Source organism: Anomalospiza imberbis, chromosome 3 (genome assembly GCF_031753505.1).
Source record: "Anomalospiza imberbis isolate Cuckoo-Finch-1a 21T00152 chromosome 3, ASM3175350v1, whole genome shotgun sequence".
In the NCBI taxonomy this organism is placed as follows: Eukaryota; Metazoa; Chordata; class Aves; order Passeriformes; family Viduidae; genus Anomalospiza; species Anomalospiza imberbis.
This window is the reverse complement of record NC_089683.1, coordinates 67763892-67786555: the sequence shown is the minus strand read 5'-3', so window position 1 is coordinate 67786555 and position 22664 is coordinate 67763892. Positions and strand designations below refer to the sequence as shown.

The 22664-nt window shown below is 37.7% G+C and overlaps 2 protein-coding genes across 4 annotated transcripts in view; one reads left to right on the top strand and one right to left on the bottom strand.

Annotated features, from left to right (window-relative positions):
- The window catches only part of WDR64 (WD repeat domain 64), a 259862-nt gene that overhangs the window by 183164 nt on the left and 54034 nt on the right, over positions 1–22664 (top strand). The window lies entirely within an intron of this gene.
- Positions 4616–22664, bottom strand: part of TAB2 (TGF-beta activated kinase 1 (MAP3K7) binding protein 2) — a 60685-nt gene continuing 42636 nt past the window's right edge. For 2 of the 3 annotated variants that reach the window (XM_068184928.1, XM_068184929.1), the window contains exons 3-7: positions 17757–19269; positions 10956–11116; positions 10234–10327; positions 8855–8935; positions 4616–6661 (exon numbers count right to left, since the gene is read on the bottom strand). In XM_068184928.1, the coding sequence (XP_068041029.1) occupies positions 6516–6661; positions 8855–8935; positions 10234–10327; positions 10956–11116; positions 17757–19269 (1995 nt within the window). In that variant the 3' untranslated portion in view covers positions 4616–6515. Of the gene's footprint in view, positions 6662–8854; positions 8936–10233; positions 10328–10955; positions 11117–17756; positions 19270–21202; positions 21496–22664 lie in introns of all 3 variants that reach the window. The other variant, XM_068184926.1, reaches the window with a different exon arrangement.

Sequence of the window (22664 nt, the reverse complement as noted above, 5' to 3'; positions counted from 1 at the left end):
TGAAAAGACAGAGGCAGAAATGAAGGCATAGGGAATAGCAAAATCCTGGGGTTGCATTCTGCACACTGCCATGGCACAAGAACAGAGCATCTTTTAGAAGCTGAGCCAGTGACACAGCAATTGCTGAGATGGACAAACCAAGGGCCAGGCTGATTGAGCTTTGAGCATCCTGGACTAGTAGAAGTTGTCCCCGCCCATGGCAGAGGGAGCTGGAACTAGATGAGCTTAAAGGTCCCTTCCAACCAAAACCATTCAAAGATTCTCCAATACCTTTGACCATATGCCTTTTAAGGCCTAAGAGCTATTTCATGCTTTTTCACTACTGTCCACAGGCTCACAGTCAGCACCAGCCTCAGAGCAGTAGGATGGGACACAATGCACCCAAACGTGTCCTTCTTCCAAACAGCAGCTCCCCAGATGGATTAACAGTAGCTCTCCATGACAATAAAGTAAGTACAAACAAGAGCAAACCTGAAAACATCCATCCAATTTTGTTCTACACAGGATATAACCTGTGAAACAGTAAGTACTAAATTAAAAAGCCAAAATAACAATCAAAAAAGGGCCCCCAACTCACCATTTACAACTAAATATGAAGTACAGAGCTGCTACCATGAATAAGCAGATTGTAAATGAAATATTTTTTTTTTATATCAGCTGATAAGAGACATTATGTACGTGCAAACATTGCTTTGCTTGTAATCTTAGATCAACAAAAAACCGCTATAAAAAAATTCTTTAAATAAAGTTCTTGGGAAGATAACTCTTGTAATCAAGTTTTCATTACCAACACACATTCATTCTCTCATCTGAATCATGTTTCCTGTCACCTCAGAAGAGCTATCAATATTCGTTAACCTCTTTAAAACTCACTTCTAGACTTACCACCCGAATTAGGAAACACCACTTTTACGGGTTTATTGTTGCAGTATGATGGTACAAAGCTAATTCAGAATTAATGATGCACAGGCTATTCTTTTGAGAGTACAAAGCGTCTCTTTTAAGGAATCAGTCTCTTTAAGGAATCAGCCTCTTTTAAGGAACCTTCAAAACCATGGAGGCCGAATAACCCTTTACACGCAGGCGCCTCTTCCCTGTTGTGGGTAAGCAGCTGTGTACCAGCCAGATGAGGAACTCAAGGGACTCGCTTCCCACTGTCCTTTCCTCAGGAAAACTTTGTGAACTTTTCCTTGACATGTAATGAAATGTGGCAAGCGCAAAACCTCAGCAGACAATGGAGACGTGGCTGTCCTGTCAGCAGATGCACAGTGGTGACACCAGCATTTCTCTCACATTATGTCCCAACTTCCTGACTCCAACACACCCTGTCCAGCTCTGAGGCCTTCTGCTCGCCACATTTTATTTGCATGCTACAGCAGGGTGCGAGGAAAGCAACACCACCTGCTTCTGTATAAGGAGAACGAAGGTCACAGCATTCCTTAGTCCATTTCCTTGGTATCTCCAACACCACATTCCTTAGCCTTGGACCTTCAATCACTTGCAAGGGGAACCTGAATTTAGGTGTATCAGTCACAGGCTAATAAGGTCTGCTGACATCTCCTAAGACAAAAAGCACATTAAAATGCTGATTTCGCAGCATCTCCACTTGTTACCATATAAGCTACATCAAAATTATTTTGGCACCACATTCCTGTAAATGGTGTGAAAAAAAGCACAGTCACAGAATTCAAAGCCGTAACAATGCGCCCCCTTAAAAAGTGGAACTGGTTTGTAAAGCGACTTCAGATGCTTCGAATTGAGATGCTACTTTTTGCTTTTAAAATCTGCACTCTCATGTCATATGATAGGGTTTTATTATTTTAAATGAACTCGCACATCATAGGTAGTTTGAACCCCTGCAGATAATAATTTTGGCTCAAAGTCCTCTGTAAGTACACATGGCTATCTGCTAAACAAATAAATGAAGAGAACAGGACACTGGGAAAAATAATCAGCTAAACTCGTGCCTGCAGCAGCACTGCACTGGCTGAAGATTGCTATATTTTGATTAAATATTGAAAAGTACTTGCACTTGTGATGAAAGCATAATTATATGCACTGCTGGAAATTAACATGTGTCAAGTCTTGACTGAAGCAAAAATTTCTGAGACTTTTACTCAGTGCTGCCTCTGAAGGTGGCACTCAGTTCTACTGTAGATGCCATTCATACAGAACTGCTCAAAGAGAAAATCAAATTAAAACTAAAGAATCATATCAAAAAGTAAAATTTAATCTGATCATATAATTTCCAATGTTCACCACCACTCCCAATTGGTCCTGTAGCACTTAAGCTTGTTATAGAGCCTGAAGCCCCCAAACATTTCACATGAACCCTTCCCTATTCTCTCTCAGTACTTTTAAAGTAGTTTACACAAAATATGAACCTCACAAGGTATTCTGGACTACATAAAATCAAAGATTCTTCCTCAAAATTAGCAATAAAAGAGCTATTCAAGCAGTCAGGCTTGAAAAATGAATGCACTGTAATTATTCCACTCTGTGCCAATGAAAGTAATCTAAAGTTTAATTTGTATTTGCTGTTCAACTTATCTGGGCATAACAAATATGAGATAAAATATCAAATTATGTTCTTGCTAAAGTTAGAATTAAACTTAAGTAATAACTGCTGTGCATTCACAAGCTACACTACATATTCTGTTAACTCTACTGAAAAGTTTCTGCTGCTGCTTTGTAGCAATACTCCCATTTTAGGATACCAAAGGAGTACTGAAAAGAGTAAATAGTAGATTTCAATACATGGCTTTTTTCTAATATTTCTTCTAAATCTTTAATCGAGTTTTCCTTTGTGTCCAGGCTCCAATATACATTCAAGTGAGAGGAATTTGACTGAAGAAATATAGTACTGATAAGGACACTTTTCCCCCAGGCATCTACAAAACATGCTGAAAGTAGATGTCTCAAGACCACAAAACCAATTAAATTCACATAAAGGAAATAGACAGACAGGCATGAATACTGACCACACAGTTTTAAAGCCAATTTATCATTAGCTTGAGACTAAAGATACTGAATCTCATGATTAAACTGAATTTCACTGGTGCCACACCTGGCCATACTCCTGGACAACAGAATAGCTTGACTGCTTGGAGACTGCACAAGACAAACATTTTTCTAATACATCTAGAAAGTAGCAAGGTGAACTGAGTCAGTTCCACTGAGCTGATGTTACACAGCAGCCTAGTCAGTACTAGCTCTGTTTTGTTGCTACATTTCTGAAATTATCCCAATTCTGAAACTTGACCAAGTGATAATCTTAAGCATTCACAAAAAATAAAGAGGAGCATCTCTGAAAGCCAAGAGGGGTACTCCCTTCCTGCCCATATGTACTTTTTTTAACAGAGATCCCTGACAAAGACAGTACAGAAAAGTAAAAAGTCATAAATCAGCATCCAATATAAAGTACTGATGTTCACAACACAAAGTTTAACCTTCCTCCAAGTATTTTTTTTAATGTTCTGTGAGGAAAAAAATCCGGCATTGAAATCCAGCTCTAGTTCATCCTTCTAATTGAAGGCCATAATGACACAGTACATTGATATGCCACTATCTGATGATATATGTGACCTGCAGAATGCTAAGGACATAAAACTCTTGAAGGGGAAGGTAAAAGTCTGGAATAGGCACTGGAGACATCATATCTCTTATCCCACTGTTTCAGGATCAGTTACTGAAAAGGCTGTCCAATACACACTCATGTTGAGCAGATGGCTCTGCACAGCTAGCTGGAACAAGGATGTAAGTATTTTTTTTCCCTTCAGAAAATAAACAAGAAGGGAACAAGGGAAAAAATCAATTATGCATTTCATAGAATGAGCAGGATTCCATCTCACCTATTTGTCCATTTGTCCAAATATGCTCTTCCCACCCCTCAGCTGACTGAAGTTTCCTTTATAAATTCAGTTGCACCCCTCACTCCAACCACTACTTCTCATATTGCAGATTACAGCACACTAGTTGAATAATATGCATTGAGGATTTTTTTTCTGGATCTGTAACTACTTTTTTTTTTTTTTCCTAAATCAGTGTATAGATGTCTCCTGAAGGCCTTTTACACAGCATCAGTATATCTCAGAAAAGTCCAACTCCACATAACAAATATCTGCTTCAAAAGGGTCCACGTGGGAAAGACATGACAAGGAACACACCACATCTCACAGCATTTATATCCATAACACCAAGATACAATTTAGCCATATTCATCCTTAAACTGTGCTTATATCAACATAAGTTTGTCATCTGTTACCATAAAGTAGTTGCCCAATTTGATTTAGAAAAACATTTAAAAAATCATAAACCCCAGAAGCAGGAAGGAAAAAGGGCCACCAGCTTATTGCTTTATGAATAAATGAGTGGGTCTTTGGTCAGAAAACAATCTCGTTGAGTCCAACTTTATGAAATACATTCCTTATGCTCACTGAATTGGAATTAAACAGAGTAACGCACGGCAGGAGAGACAAAGTTCAACAAAACAAATGCTTAAAAACTCTGCTCATAAGAAATCAGCCTACTTTTAATACTGTTAATCCTTATTGCTCCGTTGAGTATTCTGCTGCTTCACAGCATGGAAAAAGCAAACAAATCACAAAAGAAAACATTAGAATATATTTTTTTTTAATTTTTATAAATAACTTATCTGTTACAAAGGCAGTTTACCCAGCTAAATCACAAAACCATCAACTCAAGATATCCAAATTAGGTTTTATTAATAAACAGGTAAAAACTGATTTGTCAATCTTCACATAGAACTGCAGATGAAGCTGAAAAACAAGGCCTCATTTTATAAACAAAATGCATTGAATGCAAGTGCTTTGGGTCTTCTGCCTAATTACCCGGGATTGACATTTTCTTCCCACATAAAAAAAATGCAAAGCCTTCAAAACAAAGGCCTCTGTGCATTCACATAGATCACTTGTAAAACTCCTAATAAAAGTGTCCACTGGCAGATGTTTACAGTGGGTGACAGTCTACTTTGTCTCTTGCTACACGGTTAGCACTCCCTTCAGCCTCACGCTAAGTGCTGCTGCTACATAATTCTTTGCCTGCCGTCTTTCATGCATATTGTACTGGAATTCCATTTTCTTGATCTTGGTTACATACATCCCCGATTATGTGAGTATTTTCCTTAAAAAAATAGATCATCAAAATAAAAGAGATGCTTGAGGTTGCTTCAGTGTTCAAGTCTGTTTGATTTCTCTTTTCCAGCCTTTATTTCAGTTGTCCTAAATATTGCTATCCTTGTTTTCTATAAATATGAGACTTCACCACAAAGTCAGGTTTAGAAATTGGCTGCCAAAACAGGAAAGCATTTAAAGTCCTTGAACAAAGCTGTACGATGCTGCTGCTGTTGATTTTGGCACTTTATGTACTTCCCCAATGGATCTCTCTTCAGGAGTCTGCAAGACACCCAGCAGATGAAGCAAGCTTAACTCGGATGCTGATCGGTTGGTGGGTTGAAAGTTTCCTAGTATAAGGTTTCCTCACACCAGACAAAATGCTCCCTTTGTGTCACCCACCGTAAAACTCAGTGTACAGAGTGAACTATATGCATAACTCTTCCAACTTTTCCTGCACTTTTACCACGCTGCATCTGCAGGTCTTCACAGATCATGAGCATTTACAAGAACAATGTACAGAACGAGCAGAGGAAAGCTATTTTGTGCATAGTTTCTTACTAATGCTCTTATTTTAAGGCATTGCTTCTCTCAGATAAAAGCTTAAAAAAAGGGACATGATCGTGCTTAATCACTTAAAGGGAAAAAAAGAAAGTTAACAAAAAGACTATTACACTATACATACAGAAGTACAAGAAAATAATAAAGGTGAGGAAAAGAAATCACTTAAAGCAGGCTCTAGAGCTATGTACAGTAGGAAAAGCTTTGGGGTATTTCACTGTGTGTATTGTACAGACAACGCATGCAGTTTTTCCTTTTCATCTTTAGATGTGATTGTACTGATTTCTGGCTTCACAGAGATGTTTTCAGGGAAGACAAGGCAAAGAGTACCACTGATTTGTGAAGTTCTTCCCTTTATCAAAGGCACTATGTGGCAGCAAACAGTTTAAATATTTAAACCTTGTTCCTTTTAAGATCTCCTTTGTGCATGTAGTGTTTCACTGAAAGCTCTGAAAACAAAAACACTAGCACTCTATTCCATTCCCCTGTCAAAATTCAGTAGTGACATCGGGGGCAGAGAAGAGGATGGGCACCACCCAGGCACTGAACACGGTGTGTGTTACTGGTAATACTGTACATGGTTCAGGCAGCTGGCGAGTCTCTCAGCAGACTGCCCTTCAGCCAATCAGCGTCAACTGCCTGTGACACAACTGTGAGGTATTGCTTGCTCTGTGGGCTGACGTTTAACAATAGCAAAACACCATCTCACCACACCTTCCATTTTACAAAATCCTATGCATAAATGCTTTTTTTGCCCCCCAATGCCTGGACAATTCCTTGTATGTTTGCTATGGTTTTACGGAAGGTAATGGGCCCGTTGGCTCAGAAATGCCTGGGCATTTCACACTGTTCACAGCGATTTAAGGCTGGATGATTTAAAAAAGTACAGGCGGTACAACTCCACTGAGCTCCCTCATCTTCATCTGTGTCTGGAACAGTCTTTGGTGTTTTCACAATGGACCTCTGATCTGTGACATGGAAGAGATAAGATAAGCAGTTACTAACTGAAAACAGCACGGAAAGAATTTTGAGATTTTTTTTTTTCCCTGCAACTGAGAACTATCTTGTTCCTCTGAGAATAGCATAATTATTAAAAGTGACAGAAGCAGCTTTTTACCACCCCCTTGACTACAGCTTGCTTGTACGTCAGCCAAAAGGCTCAAGGTAAAACTACAAAAATCAGGTTTCCCATCCCTTACCTCTGCTTTCTTCCCTCAGTTCAAAGCTACTGCATAATAAGGAGATAAAATTTGCAAATTAATCAGCACAGGAAACATGGACAAGATTTAGATCTGAGGTCTACAGAGTGGTCTAAAATTCATTATGACAAGAAGTATGCGCTTTGTAACCCTCTGATACGTTAAACTTTTTGATCCTTGAAAGAAGGTAGCAGTTCTTCAAGCCAGCTCAGCAGGCAGATGTACTAAAGAAAAACCATTGCCTGGCTCTGTCATGCTAGAGTAATCATCCCAACCATACCAACACATCTTTTTGCATGATGTGTTAGACAGCAATCTTCAACTATTTTATAAGAGAAAAGAAGAAGAGAGAAAAGGAATGAAAAGGATGAAAAGACAGATGAGTGACTTCTCAAGTTAAGGGTTCTCTAGTTTAGGTAACTGCAAAATCCTTTCAGCCCATTATTTGATCTGGAAAACATCTCATCAGCAACTAATCAATGGCAATTGCTGCAAAATGACAGCAAGAGCTCCAGAAGTACAATGGTACTGATCACAGCTGCAAGAAGAATTATTTTTGTTCTTTTGTCAACAGCAGTAATTCTGTTTTAAAGTCAAAGCCTACATGATAGCTAAATTGAAGCTTAAAATGAAATGAAAATTAAAGTTAATGAAGAACTAAGATACAGCAGAGATACTTTTTTAAAAGGAAAGAAGAAAGATAATTGATAGAGGGACTTTAGAGCTTTATAAACCAGATAGGGTTAATTTTGCATTTTTAAGATAGATTGAATGAAACACTCAAATCTGTGAGCTCCTACAAGATAAGCCAACAGAAATGCTGACAACTAGTCAAAAATTTTTTTTTTCTTCTCTGATAGGTTAGTTTTTATTTATTGTAAAAGGAAGTACATAATTGACACAACTCTTAAGTTCTTCATGGTTCAGTTGTAAAATGTGTCTAATAGGAATGTGTAAGGATTTAACTATACTTGGAATTTTCATTACCAGCTCAGGTAACAAAGGATAAAAAGTGCTTTATAAAGCATGAAAAACGCTATCAGTTTGGAAGTGTTGCAAAAGATCTGCAGGACAAAAAGTTCAATTTATCTAGACCATTTTACAATGCAGAACTGTCAGAAATCTCTAGGATGAGATTCTTTAACAACAGTTACTGCACACTCCAAGGACAATTTAACACACATATCTGTATTGTATGGAGAACGTCCAGGTCAGAAAGACTGCACAGAAACACCTGTGGATTATCTCCATGTTTCATGAGGTGGTCTGCCTAAAGTCATAGTATAATGATGTTCCAAACAATTCATTCTCTGCTTTATGTAAAACACAAGAGGTAATTGTTCTGCTTTGTTTGACATCCTGAGAGGGAAAAAAAGCAAGTAATGTGCACACTAATGACAAGTAGGGTGTTTAAAGTGGCTAATATTCAGCAATACTGACTGCCCTTCTGCACTGCATTACTTTCCTGTTCAACTACCTAGAACTGTATTTACCAATAGTCAGAACAGGCTTTCATGTAACTTGTTAATACAAATTCTACAGCAGCCACAAATTCCAGTGAGGGCAACCAACCCGAGCTGTTACTACATGTAAGTAAATCTACTCTTCGCTATGGATAATGGTGAAGTCATCTAAGTGAGTTTCATTGGTCCCTAAGGAATGTACCTCATGCTCATTTTTAGAGAAAGATGGATGCTTCCATTACATAAACTGCCTTACAATATATTATCCATCTTTAACATAACCCATTTAATATACTTCTCTTTCCTGAATGTATGAATAGAGAGGAAACAAGAGCAAACAGAAGCATACTTACTGCCAATACAAATAAAATGCAAGGTTTGTATGCTTTTGAAGTAATCTATTTCATAATCAACACTTAAACAAGATTTGTAAATTAGAATTTGATATTAGATACAAACCAGGTATTTGTATCAAATCCAAATTTTATCAATACAATACCTTTGGGTTTTGGTGGCACGGGACCAAGAAATCCAATATTATCGTAAAAATTATGAATAGCGCTGGGATTAAAATGTGGTCCTAAAAATAAAAAAAAAGTGCAGCAATTTAAAAAAATAAACTTGAGTAGGGAGTCATATCAGTTTTTTCTGGTAGTAATTCTGTAACAATACTATTATTCACTTTTCACCTTTTATATCAAGGTTTCAATACAGACCTGAGATATTAGTGATTTCAACAATACACTTTAACAAACTTATTGCCCAAAATATGCAATATAAAGTAAAGTCAGATACAAAATCTAGCAACTTAAACGCCTTTAAAGGTATCTTTTTCTGCTACTCCTTAAGATCATTTTTTTAGTTAATCTTAGCTGACTTTTTCTAAGTTGCAACTATACTCAAGAGATATGTTACCTACTATGCAGTGTATTATACAAGCTTAGAATTGAAACTCAAGAGGAAGTTCTAAATGCAATTTACTGTAACATGCAAAAAAAAAAAAATCACTATTTACTCTATTTAAGGTCAGGTTTTTAGTGCAGCATTACACTCAGCACACCTGTTTGCCTTCTCCTGAACTGCAGGTATACTGTCTGAAGCAGCACTTTGGTGGCTCATGTCCCAACTAATCTAATAGCTCACTGCTTCTGACAGTGGGAAGTATCAATTCCTTCCCTCTCACTATCTCAGTTCTCCCTTCCTGTGCCTCTCCCTCACATCAGCTATAGCAAGCTTTTCCCGTAATGCAAGTTTTAGCTTGGCTCATGAACAGAATCAGCTCTGCAAAGGGTCTAAAAAACTAATACAGAGTCAGAGCTCAGTAAGTGGCAAGAGAGAGAAGCAGGAAGAGAGAGGCTTTCTTGTTGGCAGTCCTTGAACTGGCTCAGCTGTCTCATAATTTCACCCCTATGACCAAAAGCTGTGTCCCTGCAGACAAGGAAAGCAGAGCGCATACTGGAAGTTACAACCACATTTTATATTTGCTGACTTGAGAGGCTAAATACAGAGGTGGAAGACAAAAGAGAGAGATGAACACATATGTATAGATATATCATTCAAAAAACTTACTCTCTTTCTTTGATACTCAGATAATCTGCTTTTCCCCCCTAGCATTATATAAATAAATGGCATCACAAACTTCTCTCTTTTGAGCCAAGTATGAAATAGGAATGACTGTGGAATTAGGAAAATCATATGGCCAATAAAAACAACAGGCTTTAAAGACAGTTACTACCATGGTTTCACTCAAAGTAATGTAATGATTTTTCAAAAAGTGTGTATATCCATCATGTATGACACAGATTTTTTTGAAACATGTGGACAGTGAAAAAATAAAAACAATATTTACAGTTACTGATGTACTAAGACATACTGTACCTCTTGCTTGAAAAAGATCAATCTCTTTGGTTAGGCAATCTATGTCTATCTGCAGCTGTCTGTTACAACTTCTTAACTGTTGCATTTCTTCCAGCTGAAAAAATAAATCTGCCTGTTAGACTAATTTTCCCAGTTTATGAACAGTTATCATTCATGCACAGGTAGACAACATTTAATTATTTCAGAAATGATGATGAAAGAATCTTCCCTAATGACCATCTTTCTTTTAATCCAAGCATAATCTTACAAAAAGCTTCCAGACCTACTAAATTGTTCTCTCTCATCAGACTTCAGAGCTAACTGAACAACTCCAAACTGCAGTCAGGGCACAGCCAGTGGTCTGGTCCACCAGATCAATGGATGATCATCCAGCACTGAAAACTGGTGCATTAATCGGTTTCTTTGAGCTCAGTATATGCACCAAGATCAAAAAGTACTTGGTGTGATAGCAGTATGAGTATTAACTTTTAAGGACTATCAGGTCAAACCTTTTGTGACTGCTTTTAAAAGCAATACTTCACAAAGAAATTAGCAAACTTCAAGGCTGTGGTTAAATGACACATTTTTAGTCCTTACTCTAAACATTACTGTTTACCAGCTTAATTCTACCTATACTGCCTGTCCCCAGTATATTGTCAATATCTGAATGAGTCTTCCTTCAATTTATTGTGACAGACCACACTTGTGGTTTAGGTTCATACCCTACAGACGTTTCAACTTACTGATGGAATTTGGGAAACAGAATTCGATCTTTTCAGGCGCCTTCGTGTTAGATTATTCTCCATTTCATTGACCTCTGATTTTAGTTTATCCAACTTTTTCTTTTGAACCTCAAGTTCTCGTTGAAGTCGCTCCATCCTGGCCTTCTGGTGTACCAGTAAAGCTGCAATACATAAAGTCCCATTTTATCTACTTTATTATCCTTCACATGGTATCATCAGATTAAGATGCAAGATAGTACTCTTTTGAGAAAAAACGGAAAAAAACACTGCTACAGACTGCTTTTCCAATTTCCTCACAAGAAAATCTCTGCCATAAGACATGAAGTGCTATATTTTTGAAAACAGCACAAGCTAACTACAGACAAGTAAATATGAGAAAGCCATACAACATAATAAGTGGCCATGCAAAATTTAACTGTAGTATGTAAAAACCTACAAAACTAACTACTCAAAGGCAGGAACAAATATTTCTTTGTGTATTCATCTTAACCACTGTAAAACAGGTAGCATGAAAAGGATTTCAGACAACTGAAATATGGAGCACTACATATGCTTATTACAATATGATTGGATCCAGTGTTCATTATAGTACAAACCATCAAATGAAACCAAACCAGAAATAAGCACACCACTAGCAAACTATGATATTTGTCAAAAGCTGGATTGTATGTCACTTTACCCCTAAACTATGGTGCAGAACCATTAGCTCAGCTAATTTCTAACACTGGTTACTATTTGCAAAACAAAAGGCACAAGGAAACCTAATTTAGAAACAATGAAGTTAGCAAAACTTCACAGTTTTAAACCACAGTTTTTTTAAAGGTATAAAGAACCTAAGTAGCAGACGACACAAATTCATGCTATCTAATGAGTTTATTTCATTGAAGGCAGGTTTACTATTAAATATCATCACAAAAGCAGATAGCACAGCTCAAAGTAATAATCACCTTCTATAAAAATGTATTTCATTAAATAAACCAAAGAATCATTTTAACTTCTGCACAGCCATTCATTCATCCATTAAACTAGTAATTGATATAAACTGTGATCATTTTCATAGACTATGAATACTTTTATATCACCCTGGAAATTATAAAGAAGTAGCAATAACAAGGTATTGTAAAAAGACTGAATTTGCCCCACAAAGTCTTTAAACCAAACTCTAGCTGGAACACGATGTTTAATTCCTCACAATTTCTTCAGGTACCAAAAAATCAGAAGCACTCAAATCTGGTTGCCTAGGTTTCCCAAATAGTAGCAGAAGAAAAAACAAAAAAAAACCCACATCAAAAAGATGGAACGCTCTACATCTCTGGCAAGCAGAACTGTCTTCTCCTGCAGATCCTGCCTGCTCATTCATTCGTTCACTCACACATTGCATTTTGTCTTCCAGAGGTTCTTTAAATGGAGGAACCATGCCAAACTATTTTTGAACAGTGTTACAGACCGTACTGAGATCCAGCCTAGGATTTTGAGCCACAAATGTTCACAAGATACTGAAACGACACCTAGCTTCTGCTACATTTTGTTCAAATCAGTGAAATTTTCATGAACAAACACCTTTACTTTGGGTCACAGTAGTTGCACTACAGTAAAAATTGCAGCTGTGCTCACACATAAAATAAAAATGTAGTAACTGAAATCTCAGTATATAGATTTTTGTTGAAGACTAGGAACTATCAGGTAAGTAATCTAAACAGCCAGCCTCTCCTCTTGAAAAGACTTTTACAAACAGCAAATGAAGCTGCAAGTCTAAAGAAAGGAAATCAAAGACTACTTTGCCTCTACTCCTGCAGAGAGTGTACAAGCCCATTTTCTTTTTACATTTTATTTCCACTTTTAGACAGTCTCTTCTGTTTTCATTACCTTGGTAAGACTGTTGAGGCAACACAGCCCTGCTCTACTGCCTAGACCTCTTCAGACCTGCCAAACTGTGGATGCAGGCTGCTGGTGAGTAGCCAGTGCTGCTGGACGTGGTAGGTGAGGAGCACTGTTACCAGAATATCAGGTTGTATGCCACGGCATGGCCTCAAGAGTTCAACGATGACCAAGACTTCACCTGTGCATCCCTCATCTCCTCTTTTAAGCTACTCTTGGAAAAAACCCACGATTTCTCATTTCAATGTTCTCCCACTTCTGAGGTTTAGAAATTCAGCTGTCAGTATGGAACTGCACAAGGAGGAGAAGGCACTGATGGATGCTCACAGCATTACTACATGCTTTTCATTTTTATGTCATGTCTGGAAAGTTATGCAATTTATTCTCCTAGGAACTTTGTGACTACCATCTGACAATTTCAAATCCCAACAGGTTTTAAAAGCACACATTAAAAATTACCATTGTGATTAAAGAAGAATCACTTGCTATCCTTCTACTATTAAAAGTAACTTTGATAAGGAACTTGAAAGAGATTGGTTTAAGTGGAGACTTTCATATACAATTTGGTAATTTTGCTTTAATAACAATTAGGCAGCTGCAGGAAAACAATGGTGGGGGAAAGACAAAACCCTTCCTGTATTTCAGTGTCATATTTATGAATGGAAACCAGCAATTTAAGTATTCAGCTCCCTCTAGTGTTTCTCAGAGCAACTGAAAACGTTCAGAAAAACACTGCAGTTGAATTTCTTAATTAAGTGCAAACAGGGTATTTGGCACATTTAATTTTTTACACTTCTGCAGTTTGCATTCAGCAGAGTGCAATACATTTCAATGTCTCTGTTAGATGCCACTGTTTCCTCTGACATCCAAAGTGCACATTTTTCACATAAAAGCTGTATATCATTATAATTACAGGAAGGAGCATAAAAGTCTGGAGGACAAAAGTTCACTCTTCCTCTCCCAGAGACCTTCTCAGCCAGGCACTAAATATACCTTTAAGTTTGTAAATGTATTCGTAATTGTTTTCTCAAAGAGTCTGTGAATGTGAATTTAGTGTCTTTTGCTATTTTAAGTATTTCTAAGATAAATTGTAATCTAGGAATATAACGATTTCACCCTATCCTATAGACTTTGTATTTTTTTAATCTCTTAGTTTGTCAGATATGGAGGGGATTTCTGGCAATGCAATTACACTGTGGCAGGAGGTTCATGAGAGCCTCAAAACACACTTATGCTTGTGCATGTTTTCAAAACTGTATTTGAAGCTGCACAGAATTCAGTCATGTGATATGCAACGTCAATAGTTCAAACTGATTTTTTTTGTTCTCTCTTTACCTAATTTTTAAAAAAGAGCATCACTGAACAGTGGGGATAAGGATATACAAAGCCAAATATAAGGTGGTGTTTTTTCTTAGACCACACGAGGCAATGGACTCGGAGCCTCTTGGCACATAGGCCACAGCTGTACCTCACTCAAGTCTTTTTTCTTAAACATCTACAAGGACTGGCTAAGAATTAAAAACAAAAATGTTTCCTGCAGCTTTATTTATTTTTTTTTAAGTTTTAAAGAGCTCCAAGAAACCAAAGCAAGAACTGTGTAAAATGTTAATTTACTAATCTAGTTTATCAATTAATTTATTTACATTAAAAACACAGTGGCAAGAATTGCTAAGCAAACTTGCATCCACATATATAACTATAGTTGGTACCAATGATTCACCCAACTTTGCACACCATCCTCTTTCAAGTTAAAGAAAATAATATGAAAACATCAGACAGTCAAAGCCATGTAATATTTAAACAAAGGACTTAAGTTCCCTAGTAAGAAAACATCTACCTAGTGATTTTATTACACAATTATGTATTTTCTTGATGGGATGCCTTTCCACTACACAGATGGAAAGCTATACGCAGAATGTGCAACTATTAAATAACTGTTCAGCCTCACTACTCATCACATGACATGCATACAGAGCATACATCACAAAAATATATCTGAGTACAGAATTTTCAATTTCTAACAAGATTCCAATTTTTCATCCATATGACATTTTACACTAAACTACATTATATATTGAAATCCCACTTAACTACTTCATATTCTTAAAACTAATTATAAATTGTAATCTCTGCTAAGTAATGGGAATACTCCTGCACACTGACAGAAGTGATACTGAACACATAAAAATGAATCCTCTTTTGGCTGTCCTTCTGGGCATGCATCTAGCATTGCTCTTCTCACAGCACCATGAATTCTTACTGACTTCAACAGTGGACACATGCACTCAACACTTGCACAAGTGAGTCCTCAGTATCTCAAACTAGAATCCTAGAAAATGAGAAACATCCCTTAGCAACCAGTTCTCCAAAGTCTGGTGACAGTGAGTTTCTTAGGATCACAGAGTCAGTGCCAGAGATACAACCAAGCATTCCAGGGAAATTACATTGATCTTATCTGAGCAGTACCCACTCCTTTACACATTATATAACCTCCAAGTTTGGCAGCAAGTAAGACAGAGATCTGGGGCAGTCTTCTACTACCCGCTGTGACTTTCTTGGGAGGGAAATCAGAAATATCATGGAAGGAGACTGAGGTGCCTACACACGCTGCAATTAAGTAAAGTTTCTTTGATGGCAAGCAGCAGCACCTACACAGACATCCAATACATCTTCTGTTCTCCTGGGTTGGACCATCCATATAAATGTAAAATAAATAAAAAGAGCAAAGGAAATTTCATTTGACATCAAAGCAACTCCCTCTTCCACCCCAAGGTTTCTTTCCCCCCCAGCCAGTTTCAATTCTCCCTTCCAAGGTAAGGAGCATTCTGGCAGAAATAGAAAAGCTGATGAAAATACATTTTTCTCTAATCTGGCCAGAGAAACTACTCATCTCTAGCTAAAATTAAAATGAAACAAGCACCTTGCATGGAAGGATTCTGGCAGCCTGGCTAAATCATAAGCAGTTTAGAACACAGAAAACATCAAGTAATTCAAATCCCTTTTTGTATGTAAGACAAAAAAACCCACTGCTAAGTGTAAGAAACATGTTTAAAAGCAACAGTTAGGACTACCGAATATCCTATCATACAAGTAAGTCTATCAGACTTCTCAACTTTCCAAATATTAATTAACAACACAAATGTAAGAGACACTGCACTTACTGCAGCAGAAATGCAACACACATGCCGGAAATGCAAAACATCTCTACACGTAAAGAACTTCAGAAGTATAAGCACACTTTCTAGTGAAGGACACAGAAGGATGGTGATTTCCTGAGGTCTGTAAAGTTGTACCAGCCCACATCATAGATCTACACATCACCTAATAGCTGCAGCTTGGCTTCAGGAAGAGCTGGGCTCCACAGCAAATATGATGTCAATGCTTCTGGAACCCTAGTATCAAGCTTGCCTCATCCCGATAAACTGCTGATACCTGCAGCTTATGAAGATGTTGCAGGAGGTTACAGTGGCCATCACTACCAAGGGTGCAAGAGATAAAAAGGTAGACCTGGTAGAAGTCAGTGCCCTCAGAAATGAAAAACAGAAGAAAGGGACAACTCCCCAAAATGTACCCAAAGTACAGTTTTGCAACTCCCTAAAAAGTACCCAACTTGCTTGGGAAGCAAGTTCATGACCTAAAAGACTGTTTACAGCCTAAGGACAAGACTTCAATTGCTTAATTTCTGGTATATGAAGTTTTCCAGGACTAAGACTAAAACAGACAGCTAAGTCTCCCTCCAAAGTAAGAAAAGGAAATATGATCTGAGGGGCAATTGTTTTGCTTACCTACAGATGAATTTTCTGAAGTTCTTTATGCACTGAACATAAGAGAACGTAAGGATGATTAGCTTTTTTGTTTTGACACATAACCTTTAGAAACTTTTGAGTTAGGATTGACTATTCCTCACCAAAGATAATTATATCCAGAAGTAGTGCACAAGCTAGAATCACTTTTTGATTTACTTCATTAACACAGTACTCCAGATGTAGACCTGGCTTTCAGTGTCCTGATATTACACAAAATAAAATGGCTAAATTCATCTGAAAAATGTTTATATTGGCTGTGGAACAAGCCAGTTTTTGAAATTCTGAATTGTTTGCTAAGTTCAGAGAGGACCAGTGGGGTCAAAGACAAATTATTTTGACAACCTATTGTGAATACTGCTTAAATATCCTAAGACTCATTCGACATTTTTATGTTAAATGCTTACAGGAGGGTTAATAAACCATTGAGTTGGTAATAAAAGCATGCAAACCCATGAAAACAGAAGAAAAAGATTAACAGGCTATCTTGCTGTATCACATATTCTAAGTTTTACCCCTCCATTACCACTGATACCTTAAAACAGAATCCTTTGATTTGGTGTTCCTTTTCACATTTTAAAATGTAACAGAAGTAAGTATCAAGACTTTAAGCATTTTATTGTCAGGAACATAGTAGGAAACATGGAGGCCAGGCCAACACTTTGTGCCATTAATTGCTTTTGAAGTCTGCTTTTCTTTCCTCTTAAATAACACTCACCAAAAAAAAAAAAAGGAACATTATTCAATGTAAACAGTATCTCAACTGATTTAAAAATCTGACAATGGAATTGTAGCTTTTAAGTTGAACAAACGTAGATGTTTCTTCCAGAACAACATAAAAATGAAGATGGTATGACTCCACTTCATTAAACAGATAACATATCTACTTAAGACAAACAGAAGAATATCTCCAAGTATTCAGTTACATGTCTTTACCATAAAAAGAAATCTATGATTTGCTTATAAAATGCTTTTATTTATTTAGGAAACACTCACAAATGCTAAAATTAAAGACACTATATTAACATCATTAAGGTTACTAACTGTTTCCTGTTCTGCAATCTACACACTGAAATGACAACGTGGTCAAAATCTCTACAATTTATATTAAGAATATTACCTTGCGTGTAGGCAGCATCATCAGATCCCATACTCAATTTCCGTGCATCACTGATCCTATCCACATGTGCTAAAACAGGGTCAGTAAGATGCTGGATACCCTCTGGTTCAACATAGTGATCAGGAAGGTTTAGAAGGTTTGTAGGTTCAAAAGTTGGGGATACTACCCCTGGGGAAACTGCAGGGGGCTTATTTGGAGAAACTGTAATTTTAAAAGTATATTTTGTGTTAGGCTGCGTAACAACCACTCGAGGAGAAGTTGCAGTGGTGCTGTTGCCCACTGCTCGACTCTTGGGTGGATGGTGATGAATAAATGCAGGACCCATGCTTACTTGACCAGACATATTCCTAGCAGTAGTAGATACTCCAGGATTTGTCGATATGAAAAGCGTGGGCTGGTTCCGCATAAGTTGATCATCTCCTGTCGTGGCATTTGCTGAAATGTAGACCTTGGGCTGACCACGTGTGATCACTTCATCAGTATTTGGAGGACTGGCCGATATGTAAACAGTGGGTTGACTTCTACTTAATGTCTGGCTGTTGAGGGAAGAGGGAACAGTGGAGGTGCGAGGGCCAGTTGAACGTAACTTAGAAGAACTGTTTCTTTGTGGTGGTTCAAGTTTGATTTCAATTTGATTTTTGCGAGGTCCTGTGGATATATTCTGAATGTTGTATTGGCTATGAGCAGAAGATTGTGAGCTACCAGATGAATGAATCATAGGTGCTTGTGGAGTAGTAGGAGAACTGATAGGCATGTACACATGAGAAGTCTGGTGGCCTTGCTGGTTTGGCTGTGTTGAGTGTTGTGATGAGGTATGTGGCGTAGTACTGGATGTAGGAATAGTAGTCCAGGGACTTGGCTGTGAAGGCTGGTAGACTTGCTGAGGGTGCATGGGATTAAACTGAGATGCCCAGCCTGGCTGCTGCTGTGTTTGCCGAGCAGTACCACTAGGAGCTGTGATGTAAGGCCTAATATAGATAGAATTTCCCTGGGGACTGTTAAGTACAGGAGGAGGTACACCATGTATGTGCAAAGACGTTGGGGTATTGCGACCAGGCTGAATGTTTGGGGCTAAAGTTACCATAATGGGGTTGAATCTGGGTGTTTGTTGAGACAAGTTAGATACTCCTTTGCTGCCTAGGTGAAATCCAAGATGCTGCCCTGGATTAGAAGCACTAACTGTATTAGCCATCCCAAAGACATTAAATCCTTGTGGAACCTGCACAGGTGCTGTCTGTGGTTCCTGCTGAAACAGTTCATTGTTGGACTGACTGGTTTGAAGGTGTCCATCACTAACACTGTGAGCTAGAGTCCTACTTCCATTCATTCTACTTCCTTCTCTTCCATGGTGATAGACGTTCTGTGACTGCAAATCCAAATTAAGAGATGTCATGTGATTTCGTAGTCCAGGAATCCCAGAATCATCCGAAAAACTCAGGTCTCCTTCACCGTAGAGATATTTTGTGCTCTCCTGAGAGAGAATTGCACAACAGGCATCCAAATTATTGTTATTCTAAAAAAGACAGATGAAAGTTTGACATTACTGATAAAATACTGTCACAGTTATATATGAATACATCCAATCACAACTGAAAAATGAACAATATAGCATCAGATGAAAGCTTTAGGTGGGTGGCTAGCATAGCTGCTCTATACACACAAAGGGCTTGCCTGTGAAGCTCACTGCTCTGGGAACAGTGACTCAGCCAGTGGCACCAAGGGCAGTGGTCTGCATTGCCTCTGAAGCAGTGACAGGGAGATCCTGCACCTTGGAAAGCTAGCTTTATACAGTATGATACACCTTGGATGAATAGTTTCCCTATTCCTTCTCAGTTTCAGAACCATCTTCAGCAGAGACCAAAGCTCTGGCTTTAGGGAGGAAAATGACAGCAGGAATGGATTCACAGCATCTGCATAGTAATGATTAATAACTTAAAAACAAAAATAAAAACACATGTTCATTTTAAATGTTTTCCCAAACACTTCAATACCAGTTATGCATTACATCCTGCTGAAAACAGAAAGTGAATCTTATGAAGAGAAGAAATACGCCGACTCAAGAAACTGTACACGACTTCAAAAGAAATGCAAAAATTCAGTTTATAGAAATATGTCAGGATTATTCTTTTGTAAGATTAAAACTACTAACTGAAAACCCAGAGGACATTTGTATTTTAAATTTAAATAATTGCTTGCAAAGCTTTTCAATACTTATATTTGTACCTTTTAAAGCCTGTAATAGGATGACTTGGAACAGAAACCACAACCTAGCTAACTTTTTTTAAAAACATTTCAGAAGCAAACCACTAATCTCTCTTCTCCTTTTCCTTTCCTTCTCCTTCTTCTCCTTTTCCTTCTCTCTTCTCCACATGTTTAATAATATTGTACTCTAATCTTCCCAATTTTGTTTCCTACATAAGGATTTGTAGAAAGAGTGAACATGTATCAGTGACCAAACTTCTTCATACTGTGCTCCGTCTTTATCACTTTTCACACAGAACCTCCCACTCCCCAAGAAATTAAGGTTAATACTTTCAGCCAGAAGAGCACCTGTTCAGGCCCATGTTATTAACACTAAATAGGTGGCAAATCCATCCAGCACATAGAAACAGTTACTAGAAAAAAATGCACCTGATCATGGAAAAAAATTGCATGTGCCAAGTAGCAACATTATCAGTTAGTTAAAGAGTAACACAACCAGATAAACTGATCCATGCTACATGCTTTCTATTTTGTCATTTTTGTTAAACTAGTAGACATTTCTCATTCTTCAACCACGATGAAAGTGACAGTGTTGTGCAGACATAGCAAGACGTCTCTACCTTACAGATTTACCAAAAAGAACCCCCAAAAAAACCCCAAACAACAACAACAAAAAAAGAATACCCCCAGAAGTGGGAGCGGGATGACAAGGCTTCAACCACATAAACAAAAATACGTGTTCAGGCAGACCAGATACAGTTCTGAATTCTTCCAAATTAAAGCAAAAAAAAAAAAAAAAAAAAAAAAAAAATCCCCAAAAACCCCAGCCACAAAACTTTTTAAAATGACAAGGTTCCCTAAAGGCTATCTATCAAGCCAGCTCTATATAAGGATTGAAGGATTGCTGCAAAAAGGTATTCACAGATATGAAAATGGATCAAATTCATGATAAGCATATTGCCTCTAGTTTGGAATAAACACCAGAAGATGAAGTAATCAAAGGAAGTTAGTAGTGAAGAAAAGAAACACGCGGACAGAACAGTGGGTAAGATAAGAACAATAGCCTGGTATTTGTTGTAAAGGAGAAAAGGGAGCCAGAAAAGGGAAAAAGATAGGATGCTACAGAAAAACAAGCTAGAAAGATCTCAAAGGCAGGTTTTGCAATGAAGTGAATTAAAATCATTAACAGAAAGGCCAAAAATACCAAACCAAAAAGGAACAGGCCAAGCTCACAAGGCCCTTACATTCAGCTTGAATGCATTTCTTTGGACAATTTTTTTTTCTTTTTTAAGACCGCATCCAATCAATTCCAAAATTTCAGTGACGTCAATGAGAAAATTGGAGAACTCAAAGGGGAAACGGGGGCACATGGAACCCCTGGCATCTTCTGGCTGGCAGAGGCAGTTTCAACCGCTTCTAGCTCTTTACAGATCAGAGAACCGGTTGATGGCAGAACTGAGCATATTCCAGCAAAACAATACCCCTCATCTCATCTTATCTCTGCCCATGTCCCATTTGAGTTTAAAATGTTGGCACCCTGAAAGAGAAAGAAAAAAAAAAGAAAGAATAAGAATGTTGGAGGGAAATGAGGAAGCAAGGAGAGGACGTAGATTTGAAGAGCAGGTATAGAATGCTCCGGACACAAAAAATAGAATAACAGGGAACAATGTCCACCGACTGTGGGCACTGCAGGGATTGCTTTAAATGAGGAGAATGGGAGAGCTGAATGCAGGAGGCTTGTTGGGACAAACAGAGGGATACAAAACATTTTAGGAATATTCAGTGCTGTCAGCCCAAGACTTTTTACTCCCTAGATTAAGCATGTTTAGGTTTCCTCCTATAAGCTTTTTGGTTGTCCTCTGTTGTTAGCATGCTATATATTGTTTAGGTATTTCAACAGTGGGCTATTTACCTTGAGGCATTTGCATACTCTCTTTATCCTTAATTTTTTCATTATAAGCATATAATGCTATAAACCTTCCTCTAGAAACAGCTGTAAGCAGTTGGTAACAAAGAATTAATGAAGGATGACTGAAGTACCTGTACATTTTTTCTGCACAATTCACAGTGATACAAAGAAATTTTCCTTGTTATAGTATTATTGTTGAGGCTTTTATAAACTGCCTAATTGCTTATATTCTTTCAGATTCTCACCTGGGGTATCTTATAACCTCTAGCTTAAAAATAACTCCACCCTGACATATGATGGCTGCACATAAGGTACTGTGGGGGCAAGGCATTTCTTATACCAAATGCTCTCAAGTACTTGTCTTTGACGTGAACTACACTTACTGCCTTTACTGGAAATTCCTTCCACTGTGTCCAACTACAAGGTGACAGAACTCAAGATTCAGACACTGTTCCAGCAGCATTGAAAACATGTGCACAAGTACTCTCAAATTCTGCTTTTCAATCTTTCCCATCAGTCCAAGTACAAAATTTGTTGAAGAGGTCATGTTAGGCAGCTTTTATAAAAAATAACCCCAAACAAACCCAAACACAAACAAACAAACAAGACCCCAAGCCAGAGAGTAGCAAAGCTAGAAGGTGCATCAGAGAAACCAGAGCTCATGAAATTTCAAAAAACCACCAACATAACAGGATTTTCTTGGTGAGTCTTAGCTCACAAAAAAGGTAGCTTTCCAGTGTGACAAATTAATTTAACAATACTGCACACATGGAATATTAATTACTCTAGACTGTTTT